At 40.3% G+C, this 13666-nt stretch overlaps 1 protein-coding gene across 1 annotated transcript in view; it reads left to right on the forward strand.

Moving 5' to 3' along the window:
• Positions 1 to 13666, forward strand: part of Gnptab (N-acetylglucosamine-1-phosphate transferase subunits alpha and beta) — a gene marked incomplete in the record, with an annotated part of 86761 nt that overhangs the window by 60014 nt on the left and 13081 nt on the right. The window contains 9 exon segments of the mRNA XM_029563335.1: positions 635 to 758; positions 2063 to 2266; positions 2910 to 3997; positions 6114 to 6313; positions 6483 to 6702; positions 7292 to 7405; positions 9189 to 9274; positions 9526 to 9624; positions 10959 to 11126. Coding sequence (XP_029419195.1) covers positions 635 to 758; positions 2063 to 2266; positions 2910 to 3997; positions 6114 to 6313; positions 6483 to 6702; positions 7292 to 7405; positions 9189 to 9274; positions 9526 to 9624; positions 10959 to 11126 — 2303 coding nt within the window.

Genomic DNA, 13666 nt, shown 5'->3' on the forward strand with positions numbered 1-13666 from the left:
AAACTTTCTGAGTGCAGTGTTCACCTGTTCCTTTTCTCAGCCTTAAGGCTGATTATGCGTAAATATATTCAGAGTTGTCATAGTTAAAGAGTGACTTGTGGCTTACTTCCTACCTATTTTGACACATATTTATACTCATATGTAAGTCTAACACACTATGATTTTATTTCAAAGTACATTGTAAGTAGAGATTACAAGTAGATTATGGTGTGAGACTCTAATCCATGAGTTGAGTCCTTGTCCACTGAAGCAATGGGGAAGAGTGACATTCTCAGCATAGTCAGAAAGCAGGGCTCCAAACTGGACTGTGGGCATAGGCCAGCCTAAAGCAGTCATGATGTATGCAGCCAGCCTTTGGAGAGCTTTACCTTCCTAGAAGTTCTTTTTTTTTTTCTGATTCAAGAAATTTGAATTCTAGGAAAAGAAGTATCAGAAAGCTCAGCATAGTCAGAAAGCAGGGCTCCAAACTGGACCGTGGGCATAGGCCAGCCTAAAGCAGTCACGATGTATGCAGCCAGCCTTTGGAGAGCTTTACCTTCCTAGAAGTTCAGTTTTTTTTTCTGATTCAAGAAATTTGAATTCTAGGAAAAGAAGTATCAGAAATCATTGTGTTCTTTCTTTGATTTTATCATAGGTTTATTTGACGTGGCCTGTGCCAAATTGTGCTGAGGGATGCCCTGGTTCCTGGATTAAAGATGGCTATTGTGACAAGGCCTGTAATAATTCAGCCTGTGATTGGGATGGTGGTGATTGCTCTGGTAGGGGTGTATTAAATGTACTTTATTAATTTTCATTCTTAATCATAATAGAACACATGCTGTTGAAGTTTTGTGTGTGTATTCTTTTGTTTTCTGTTTGAGACAGGGTCTTACTATGTAGCTCTGGCTGGCCTGCAGCTTGCCGTGTAGACCAGGCTGGCTTCAAACTCACAGCTTGCCTGCCTCCTGCACACTGACACAGTCAGGAATCCAGAGCTCCCGGGTCAGTGTTCCCATGTGGCTCGTTGATCCACATCATCCATTGTTGGGGGTTTCTTTCTGACGTTGGCTCTGCACTTGAAAATGTCATTTCTTATTACTTCAGATAGCTAGAATACTCTTAATTATGTGAACCCAAGAGTCATTCTTGCTGGTTCTGTAGGAATTCATGGCAGTAACTCTCAGCAGGAAATTGCTGTAAGTTGCTCCTTAGCAACTTCTTCTTGTCTCACATACTCACCTTCAGACTTGATGTTTTTGTTTTGTTTGTTTTGTTTTTTTAATACTTACTTACTGTCTTTCAATTCATAAGGCACTAAATTATAAAATATCATCCATTACCCACTTGAATTTTTTGGTGCTCTAAGAAAGTGTGCACACAGATATTATCATCCTTGTGTTCAAGATGAGCAAACAGGTTTGAAAATGTGTTGAATATTAGAAGAAACAAAACATTAAGCTGTGTTTTATCATAAAAGTCAGGTGCACTTTTGTAAAGTATAAGTGACTTCAAGGAGAGAACACAGGTATACAAAGTAGACCTCGTAAAACATTAACATTTGATAATGTTGATACATGGACATGGTTTTGGCGGCTCTGACAGTCATGGTCCTTGGATCGTCTCTTCCTCTTCCCTAGTTACTGCCTTAACCACCACCACCACCACCACACAAGTTTGAGTCCTGTACTACTGCCAAGTGATGCTCCCTTTTCAGGTTATCCTTAAGACACATGGCATCTTCTATTACAGAATGAGATGGGGTTTGGAGAGAGCACTGGCTGCTCCTGCACAGGACTTGGGCTTTATAGCACCCACATGGTGGCTAACAACCGTCCATAACTCCAATTCCAGGGAAATCCTACACTTTCTTCTGGCCTCTGTGGGCATTGCATGACACGAGTACACTTACATATATCCAGTACATACACTCATACACAAAAAAATAAATTTTTTAAAAACTGAGATGAACCTTTCTGGCTGCAATTCATGCATCAGTTTTGCAAACATGGTGAGAAATGAAAACTGACTTCTTTGAAAGTTGTCAGCTCAACAAGATTCTACCTTCTTCCTCCCTGCTCTACAGGGAATAATGGAGGGAGCCGCTACATTGCAGGAGGTGGGGGCGCCGGGAATCTTGGAGTGGGACAGCCCTGGCAGTTTGGTGGAGGAATCAACAGTGTCTCTTACTGTAACCAAGGATGTGCAAATTCCTGGCTCGCTGATAAGTTCTGTGACCAAGCTTGCAACGTTTTGTCCTGTGGGTTTGATGCTGGTGACTGCGGACAAGGTATATTCATTGCATTAGAAATAGACAAGTCCTTGGAGTAGAGGGGCACTTGACAGTTTGCATCATTTAAAATAATTTTTCTCAGTGCATCTTTTTCCAAGCCTCATGTACTAGTTATAATTTAAAACTAAGAGAAGAACACAGATCCACAGAAAATAGTAGATTCTCAAAATGTCCCTTTTCTTGTTGCTCCTATCTGGTTTCTTAGTACTAAGCAGGTTTACCTTAGCTGAAAGGAGGCTGTGAAGTTTTGATTTGGAAATAAAAAAGGAGATCAACAGTTCATTAAGTATAGGTCTTTGAATACGGGATTGTGTTGATAGCTTGTTAATGGAGATCATTTAGCAGAAAATATTTTTTCTCAGATGTACAAAAAGAATTGAAAATTGGTCATTGAAGTGTATTAATAAAATTCACAACATACCTCCTTAACAAATCAGGGTTAGCATTCCATGTAAATCTTGCAATTGCCTCAGATAGTAAAAAGACCATATGCCCAAACCTGTTGTATTAGAATTTCTGGCCATTTTAAAATCAATTTGATGTCACCTCTAGAAAATAAGAACTCAAATCCAAAGAATTAAGTAAAAGGAAGTAAAAATGCCTACTTAAAAAGAACTCATGCTTGTGTTTTTTCCTATAGATCATTTTCATGAATTGTATAAAGTAACTCTTCTCCCAAACCAGACTCATTATGTTATCCCAAAAGGTGAATCCCTGCCTTATTTCAGCTTTGCAAAAATAGCCAAAAAAGGAATTGAAGGTGCCTACAGTGACAATCCAATAATTCGACATGCTTCTATTGCAAATAAGTGGAAAACCATCCACCTCATAATGAACAGTGGAATGAACGCAACCATAATCCATTTTAACCTCACATTTCAAAGCACAAATGATGAAGAATTCAAAATCCAGATAACAGTAGAGGTGGACACACGGGAGGTGCCAAAACTGAATTCCACAACCCAGAAGGCTGATGAAAGCTTGATTAGCCCAGTAACAGCTCTTCCACAGGCAGAAATCCTTTTTGAAGATGTTCCCAAAGAAAAACGCTTCCCCAAAGTCAAGAGACATGATGTCAACACAACAGGGAGGTTCCAAGAGGAGGCAAAAATCCCCCTAGTAAATATTTCACTCCTTCCAAAAGAGGCTCAGTTGAGACTGAGGAACTTGGATTTGCAGCTGGAACAGGGGGACATCACTTTGAAAGGATACAATTTATCCAAGTCAGCCTTGCTGAGGTCTTTTCTGAGGAACTCACTGGATACTAAAGTAAAAAGTCAAGGTGTAAGGACAGATGAAACAAATGACAATTTGGAGGCTCCACCAGAAAAACTCATTCACGAAAGCCCAGACCTCTTTGTTGCTGGTCAAAGATTACAGAGGCCAACTTTCCTGGCAGGAACAGTAATTGGCCATTACCAGGATTTGAGTCCACCCCTGGTCTTGGAGACCAAAGCAAGGGTTAAGTTGGAAACTCAGACCCGCCATGTCTTCGGCACGAGTGTGCCCAAAGAGAAGCTCTTCTCTCCGACTGTTCCCTTGGAAGGCCACGTGATAAAAGGAAAGCTCACAGGGAAAGAAGAGCAGAGAAAGAGAGCAGAGGGAAATACGGAAGGCCACATTGCTGTGAAGGAAGTAGTACCCGGAAGAAGGCTACAGCACCACATGGGAACATACCTGGGCTTTTTGCCTTGGGAGAAAACAAAGTATTTCCAAGACCTTCTTGATGTAAGTTAGATCCAGCCTTAATCTTTGTCATGTTCAGGAAAGTAAATAATTTTATAAGTGACTATAATAATAACCACCATTTATTCAGCCCTTCTTGGTGTCCACCAGCAAAGTAAGTGCTTTTCTTGCATGATTTCATTTGATTTCACCAAGAATCGTAAAAATACAAGGGCCACATAAGCCCCATTTTCGAGTTTAGGAAACAGTCCTTATGTGACTAAGGGGTTTGGCTAGGGTATAGCCCACTGAAGTGGGAGAGCAGGGCATCTTGTCTCGACCCAGCCCGTCAGGTCTGATGTTCAGCTGTAGTCATGAAAACACCTGAGATCAATTCACTGATATTTCCATCATCAGCACAGCCAGTCAGTGTGAGCCACACCTCAAAGTGAGAGCTCTCGTCTTCCGTGTCATATGTGTCATTTGTCTCCCAAGTGGCATCACAGCACTGAACACTGGGGAATACAGTCACTGCCTAGGGAGACTGAGAGGCCAGTAAGGGCAAGTAGTTGTGGACTGAGACACAGGTGAAGAGTCCAAAGGGCAACAGCCTCAGATCTGCCTAAGGCACTGGGGGCAACTTCTAGGAACAGAGCCCTGTGAACTCATCACAGATGGGTCGGAGTTGACAGACCAAGAAAAGTTGCGTGGTCAAGACTGGATAGCAAAGAAGCACAGCTCCAGGTGCATGCTGGGCTAGAAGACAGCAGGAAGTGACACCTGTCTTGCTCTTCTAAGCATTTTGGGCGCGGGGGGGGGGGCGCATCTGTTGCCCATTAGATATTTACTAATTATTAAATGAAAGATAGCAGAATTCTTGTCTGTGTTTCCATACTTTTCCACATTTTCTTTCCTTTAAAAAAAAATCATAAAAGTTGAGGCTGGAGAGATGGCTCAACTGTTAAGAGCACCGACTGCTCTTGCAGAGGACCCAGATTTGATTCCCAACACCCATATGGCAGCTAACAACTATCCATAGCTCCAGTTCCAGGTGGTCCAACACTGTCTTCTGACCTCCACAAGCATTGCCCAACACGGGTGCACTTGCACACATGCAGGCAATACATTCATACACATAAAATAAAAATATGAATAAAATGTCATAAAAGCATACTAGTGGTGAAATTTTCAAGCAGTATAAAACTTGGTCATGAAAAGAGAGAGTCTTCTTTCTGTCTCTTTCCTTGTACCAGCTAGATGGCAGCCCCTCCGGTATTTCTCTGTAGGTCTGTAAACACACTGTGCAGTTTCTGTCCTGGAACAGTGATATTTCACTACACATGCACTTCCCCGTGCCTGCCTCTGATTGAGCGTTTTGTGGGAAAACAACCTTCGAAAGTGAGTGCCACTGTTCTTCCTAACAACTGGATTTTGTCTCCAGAATTTTGCAGCCACAGCATTCAGCAATCCTTTCCTATATCTTATGCTTGATTAAGTTTGTGTTTCCATTGGTAGAATTACTAGTTCCATGCTTGTAAGTGTTCCATCCTAAAACATGGTATCATGTCATGCTCATATGGGGCACAGGAATGCTCTCTACATTGTAAGCTAACCGGAACTGGCTGTTGCCAATTTCTTCACGTTTTCATCAGTTGGAAAAGCAAAAATATTTCTTCTTTTATAAACTGTATTCAAATTCTTAGCTAATTTTCTCTGAGCATTTAGTTCTGTTCTATTGGTTTTGTCTCTGTATTAACACTATCATATAGTGAATGCAATAGTTTTTTTTAGGCCTTATATTCAAAATTCAGATACTTGCTACTTTGATGCCACCAGCATCAAAAGTATCTTCACATTTAAAGCACTAAAAATTTGTGTGGAACTAATTTTTCTAAATGTTGCATTGAATTGGCTTTGAAGTCTTGGGGTCGCACCCCCCCCCCCATATGTAGCCACATTGCTGTTGTCCCCACGCCAGTACTGGCAAGTCAGTGCACTGGAATCCACTTAATCTTTCTCTTAAGATCCTTAAAGTGACCTGATAGCCTGAGCTTCATTCACCTTAATGGACTGTTAAGTGACTAGCTGTTAACAGAGTCTATAACATTCTTTATCTCTTGTTAATAGAGTATACTTTGAACCAAACATAATGTTGAGTTACATGGACTTCTCCCTTCAGGAAGAAGACTCTTTGAAGACACAATTGGCCTATTTTACTGACAGCAAACATACTGGGAGGCAACTAAAAGATACATTTGCAGATTCACTCCGATATGTAAATAAAATTCTAAACAGCAAGTTTGGATTCACATCCAGGAAAGTCCCTGCACACATGCCTCACATGATTGACCGGATTGTTATGCAAGAACTGCAAGATATGTAAGTCTTACTTCTGCTTGGGTTGCTTGCCTATTTGAATTCGCACACTTTCTCTTTCATATTTGATGCATCAAAGATGCCATGTAAATAGGAAAAAAAATAACTTCTGTCTTCACAAACAAATTATATACATCGACTCTCCAGAGCTTTGTATGTTGTATTTGGACAGGTTCCCTGAAGAATTTGACAAGACATCATTTCACAAAGTGCGCCACTCTGAGGATATGCAGTTTGCCTTCTCTTATTTTTATTATCTCATGAGTGCAGTCCAGCCCTTGAATATTTCCCAAGTCTTTGATGAAGTTGATACAGACCAATCTGGTGTCTTATCTGATAGAGAAATTCGAACATTGGCTACCAGAATTCATGATCTGCCTTTAAGCTTGCAGGTATTGCATTGTTTTAGCCTTAAGTTTAAGTCATTTTGAATATTTAATGTGAGGGGTAGTAACTCATCCATTCTTTAGTGCCAGAATTAAAACAATATTTTAAATTTGTCTTTCATGAGATTTGGTGGGTTTGCATGGGAATTAATCTCCTATTATCCAGAGTAGAGCCAGGGAAGAGATACCTGCATTATGATTCTTGTGTCATATTCATTGGGGCCTTGTAGGTGTGACTGACTGGAGATCTCAGCCAAGCCCTCCATTGTGGCATCCTTCAAGCCTCGGAGTACAAACTCTAAGGGAAATGCTAGTTGAGTTGCAGAGCATCCTTTTTTATGATACCCCTGACGGCCTTGGGGAAAATGTGTGTCTCACAGGCCTTCCATTTGGTTTCAGATCAGGATAAAATATTTGTGATTGCATTGTCTAACTTGTTCTTTTGAAAAGTATCTATTTTATACTTAAGAATTTTATTGCTTATGAGCCATTTAACCATTTAAGCCATTTTTGGAGACATTTTACAAAATGTTTATTTTTAAGCCACAGTTATTACCTATAATGTATATAACAGATTTATTTTTTGCTTTATTAGGATCTGACAGGTCTGGAACACATGTTAATAAACTGTTCAAAACTGCTTCCTGCTAATATCACTCAGCTAAACAATATTCCAGCAACTCAGGAAGCATACTATGATCCCAATCTGGTAAGTGGCCTTGGCGCCTTTTCTCTATATCCTTATCCTGTGTTATTTACACCATTTCCATGTAGCACATCAAAACTAGAGGGCAGAGTAGTAGCACAAACAATACAGAACCACTTATCCTTGCTTTAGAACCTCTCCGCACACCATGAATATGTAAGCTGATATTCATATTGGTTACTTAGATTCCATAAACAGGCATCCTAGTCACCAAGGATGGCAGAAAGTAACCGCAGAACTCTTGTGAAAGAGAACATTCCGGTAAGTACATCATCAAGTAGGATGCTGCAAGCACTTCCTGGATCTTACCAGTAGAGGTAGTGGGTGACCTGCACACAACTACATTGGAATGCCACTTGGCCAAAGTCATTGGAAGACTGTTAATTATAATGGACATCCCCACTTTAGAGAAGTTAAAATGTAAAAAAATGTCCACCTCAGAACTGACAAAAGAACATAGCATATTCTTTAACATGGTTTTAAAATCAGTATTTCATGATATATGGAAAAATACTTATAGTCAGATGGGGGACAAATTAATAGCATACAGTATGATCTGGATTAACAAAAATTCCCAAACACCCTCCAACCCCGTTCTTAAACACATGACACACATACCTTAAAAGACATATGAAGTCACAGGTAGTTTTTAATCTTTTTGTCTTGCACTTGTGTTTTTCATATTTTGTATAGTGAATAGCTTTTGCTTTCATGATTAGAATAAAATGTTAATTTTTAAATTACTAGCTGCAGTTTTTAAGCCAAGAGTAATACATTTGTCATTGATGCAGATCAGAAACTTGTAAATGACTATAGAGAAGGGTGATTCCTGAAGGACCATTCATGTAGTATTTATTATGCGGGTCAGGAACTGTGTTTCTCAGTTGTGTTCTTGGAACTCAGTGAAGGGAAGGCTGGCTTTCAAGGACTCCCAGTGTGACAGGTGGCAGCCGTGGTGACAGGGGCCAGCACAGCAGCTGTGGAAGCACACAGGCAAAGTATAAGTACTGGCAGTCATGTAAAGGTTAGCTTAGCATGTGACACGAGAGACCCTGCAGGTATGTGCTACTTAAAAGCCTGGTTTCTAAAACTCTAAAATTTCCAAAGTCAGTGAAGTTGAGGCAAGTAGAGCAGTCAGACCATGTCAGCCCTAAAGGGAAGTGGCTTCAGTGGGGTGAACAGAGGAGAACCAGCAAGTAGAAGAGGAGTTGTGGGTCATGGGCTCAATGGAGGCCTGGTGTAGAGCTGCTCTCTACTCAGGCTGGCAGTAGGCTTAGTAGCATGTGCCTATAATCCTACCCTGTGGGATGGAGAGGCAAGAGAATCACTACAAGTTTAAAGCTGGCTTGATCTGCCTAGTGACTTCCAGGCCAGCCAGGGGACCCTGTCTCAGAAAAAAATTAATTAATTTTCATTTGTGAATTTGCCAAGGTAACTAAATTTCTATCAGTTACTAGGGACCTGAGCACACTCCCTCCTCAAGAGGAAAAGTGGGTACTGTAGAATGCCAGTCCCGCCCTGCCCCAACTTGTCGCCCCCTATCTTTATGTGTTACCCCCCAGAGTGTGGTTAAGGGGAAAGGGTGTTGGCCTCCTGAACTGTTTCCCTGTAACCCGGTTACTCTTTCAGTGACTCGCTTAAATTCTGCCGCGGCCTCCTGAACTGTTTCCCTGTAACCCGGTTACTCTTTCAGTGACTCGCTTAAATTCTGCCTCCAAGGCTGGTGCCTTACCTGCTCTTGTCTTGCCCCTGATTGAACATCTGACGCATTTGTGTTTTCTCGTAGCCTCCAGTCACTAAAAGTCTTGTCACCAACTGTAAGCCAGTAACTGACAAAATCCACAAAGCATATAAAGACAAGAACAAGTATAGGTAAGTAGTAAATATATCTTCATTTAGTTTAAGAGTAACCACAAAGGTCTGCATGTCCATAACTTCATAACATCTTATCTATTATGCTTTCATCTAAAATTTACGTGGAATTTCTCTAGTAATATTAAAAGATGTAGTCATTTCTGTTCATGCTGAGTCTACCAAATTTTTTAAATAATGCTTTTTCTATTGAAATTTTGTTTTTCACATCCACATATTTAGTAAACTCTTTAAATGTGTTTGACACTTAGGTTTGAAATTATGGGAGAAGAAGAAATCGCTTTCAAAATGATTCGTACCAATGTTTCTCATGTGGTTGGCCAATTGGATGATATAAGAAAAAACCCCAGGTACTGATTTTTTCTGTTTTTTTCCTGATTGATTATAAAAAGTGTTATTTTAAATTCTGCAGATTAACATGACCGAAAAGGGAACAGGCAGGCCTAGAGAGAGGGAGTGATTTATTTCAGTTTGGAGGAGACAGATCTCAGTGGTAGCCGGAGATAGTGTTTCAGCTGGGCTTGACCAAAGAAGTAGGAGTCCTGAGTTGAGGTCAGTTCCCTACAGAGGGCTTAACCCAGATTGCCATGAGTTGGGTGATACCAGCTGTTGAGTGATACTCACAGGAAACTGGGGCATCCAGGGGAGGGGGAGATGTTATAGGCAATTAGCAGTCAGGATTTCTAAAAAGGAACCTCCAGAGCAATTGCCTGGCACCTAGATTCTGAATCTCCAGGGCCTAGTACACAGGTGTCAGTGAGTGGGTTCTCTGACTACTGGGGCAGCACTTTGGCTATTTGATAGCCTGTGGATTCTTAGCACTTTGATTTTTTTAAAAAACAATTTATATTTTTGAGACAGGTTCTCACTAGACCTAGCTAGTCTGGAGCTTGCAGAGATCTGCCTCTGCTTCCTGAGTGTTGGCTGCTTGGATACAGTTATGAGCCACCGTGCCTAGCTAATTTCTTTTAGTTACTTTTTGTCTGTCTATCTATCTTATCTATCCATCCATCTATCTCCCTACCTATCTATATTAGTTCTTAAGATATTCCTATATTCTGTTTTCCATAAATTGGTAGTGGGATCTGAAGGCCTTGCTAAATTGTTTGACTGTCTTTAAAAGTGTTATCATTACAACTCACCATCTTAATGGGACTTTGATTTAGTGACTTTTGCCTCAAAGAAAATTCTAAACAAGGGATGCATCATCATAATCTGCTTTTTGCTGAGCACTAACCTCTCATAGCTCGGTTGGAGATACACTAATTCATAAAATAAAAAGAAATAAAAAGGATCTATACCTTTAAAACACTATCTCTATTTCAATTATCTACCTAACCACAGTGTAACTATCAGTTCAGAAAACTTGATTTTAGGTACTTACTATAGTCAATTGACGCATTTTTTGAACTCTTAAATCTGGATTCATTAAATGGAGGTCATTTATTTACTCCCCTAGTTACATGAATCTTTCAAAGTTATCTGGCCTAGTTCTCTTGTTAAGGTAAGGGATTTCTAAGGAAGTTTACAAAAGACTACTCCTCTTGAGGACCATATTAGCAAATGTACTGGACTGGGATGCTAGTGCATTTGAAATATTTTTGGAAGCTACATGTTTTACTTTGTTAGATAAGGGCCGTGTTTATATGACCAATGACCCTAGCTCTCTTTTTTTTTTTTTCAGGAAATTTGTTTGTCTGAATGACAACATTGACCACAATCATAAAGATGCCCAGACAGTGAAGGCTGTTCTCAGGGACTTCTATGAATCCATGTTTCCCATACCTTCCCAATTTGAGCTGCCAAGGGAATATCGGAACCGTTTTCTTCATATGCATGAGCTGCAGGAATGGTAAATTTTCGTTTTTATGTGTGTGTATGTCTATATATATATCTGTATCTAGATTTTAGACTGCTGACATTTCTTGAATGTCTTATTGTGGGAACATAATCTGACCTAATGACTTTTAATTGACCCCAGCAAAACCATGCGCTCTTATATCTTGTGACCTTGGTGCCTGATCTTGTTTCCTAGGCAACCTCAATTTGGTACTCTACCCAAAAAAGATAATGGATGAATGAATGAGTATATGCTTGAGAATTAACATATCAAAGCACTGAAAGGTGGTACCCCATTTCCATTAGAGATTGGGAAGGATTCCTAACCTTGGATGAATGAAACAGTCTAGAACTAGGGATGTAAAGGTATTTTAAAAATACATTGGTGGGAAATATCTAATAGGTTGGTTACAACTGTCAATGTAAAAACACAACTCTTACCTCAAAGGACTTAAGAGATAATTTATTTTGGAGCCAAATAGGAGTGTCCATGGCTTGGGAGCACAGATTTAAGTTACCCCAAATGCCATATTCCAATGTGGTAACAGTTTGAGGAAGTGTTTATGATAACAGAACAAAATAATAAATTAAGGCACTTTTCAAATACATTGGTAGAAACATTAGGTAGGCAGGTTACAGGAAAGCAGAGAAATGACTGTTACAGGCCCGAAGTGCTATCTGATGCATTTTTAGCCTTTTGGTTGGTAGGAGGTAGGTGTCTGTACAGTCCAAAGGATTTACCTAACAAAGATGTTAGTGCACATACAGAGGAGAGCAATAAATGGCTATTAAGAGGGCCAAAGATGACCCAAGATAATTTGACTGTAACATTTCAAACTATAATCATTGATGTTCTTTCTGATCAGTTAATCAGACTTGCAGAAGATTCAGGGTAACTTTTCCAGGAACTTTCAGGTGGTATCTGATGACATTCTTTGCTGTCAAGTTGGTAGAAACAAATGGTCTGTTTAGTTCTAAAGGTTTTACTTGGTAGCTGAAAGAATGTTAGGTTAAACACAGAGGTGGGCCATGAAGACTGCCTAATATAATGTGGCTCTGAATCTGCAATATTCTAGCTCTTCATAATCAGAAAGCTCCAATGAGTCACTTAGCCTTGTAGAATCTTTCACACAGGTCTAGCTTTGTTTTGATAACTTCAGCTCACAATTCTGAATGATTAGAATTGCTTTTCCAGGTAAGAAAGACCATTTCTGGTAGAAGGAACAAATATGCTAATGCATATGTCTAGGAATAGGAGATACTGTGAAGGCCTCTATCTGAAGTTGACTGTTCTCTCAGAATGGTTTTTAGATGTTTGTCATGAGCACAAACAGACTTGGACATCTGGTGAGGAAGCTGGAGTGGTTTTGTGGAAACTGGCAACAAGCAGACAAGGAATAGCAGTTAATCCTAGAAATAGTCACGGCTATCCCAGGGAATGAAGAGAGAGCAGTGGACAGAGTTGAAAGAAGTGACTGTATGTAGTGGGGAATTCACAGATCTTGACAACTTGAAAGAAGTTGGTGTGTGGTACAGTTGGATAAATCAGTGAATGTGATTGCCGCCAGTGTCTGTGCATTTTCTTTTTTTAAATTTTTAAAATTTTTAAAATTTTATGTGTATGCGTGTAGTGCCTGCATGTAGGTAAGTGCACCCCTGTCGTGCAATGCCCATATTGGTCAGAAGAGGCTGTCAGATCCCCTGGGACTGGAGTTATGGGCAGTTGTTAGCTGCCATGTGGGTTCTGGGATTCGAACCTGGATCTTCTGCAAGAACAACCAGTGTTCTTAACAACTGAGCCATCTCTCCAGCCCCACATTTTCATTTTTTATAAGGAAAAGTTGTAATTGAGTCATGGGTTTTGTTTTCCATAAATGACAAGAAATGGCTTCTTGATGTGTTCACTTTTCCTGAGATAGAAGACAGTTTTTCACATGGGCCTAAGTGTTAGTTCTCCAAATCTAGCCTGTGACTGTTTACCTTCTAGGGCTCAATAGAATGAGGAAGTGGTAAGAGGACCTTGGTTTCTTTGTTGCCTGAGTGTTAGGAATGTGGCCATGTTTTGCAGTCCTCTTGCCTGGGGCTTCTGGATCCTCCTGCTCAGCATCTCTGTGCTCCTTCATTAACCCTGCTTTCTGGGAACCATCTTGTACCTCTTTCTTCAGTAAGCCTCTGCCTCTTCCCATTCCCATAGCTCATCTACTTTTGGGAGGGCAGGGGTCTGGCACATGTAGTATGTCTGGTTGTGTTTTTATCTCTAGCAAACTGGGCAGTTTTACTGTCTTCTCAATCCCCAGAGCCTCCCTAGCACACATAGGTGTAGATGTCAAAGGATGGGTTTTCTGACTGCTGGGTCTACTCATTGGCAATTGATAGCCTCGGGCTTCTCAGCCCATTTGTTTGTTTGTTTGTTTGTTATTCATTTATTTATTTATTTATTTGAGACAAGTTCTCACTAGCCCTAGCTAGCTCAGAAGTCATAGAGATCTGCCTGCCTCTGCCTCCTGAATGCTGGGATACAGGCATGAGCCACCATGTCCAGCTAAATTTTTT

Source organism: Nannospalax galili, unplaced genomic scaffold, assembly GCF_000622305.1.
Source record: "Nannospalax galili isolate Female #2095 unplaced genomic scaffold, S.galili_v1.0 scaffold415, whole genome shotgun sequence".
Classification (NCBI taxonomy): domain Eukaryota; kingdom Metazoa; phylum Chordata; class Mammalia; order Rodentia; family Spalacidae; genus Nannospalax; species Nannospalax galili.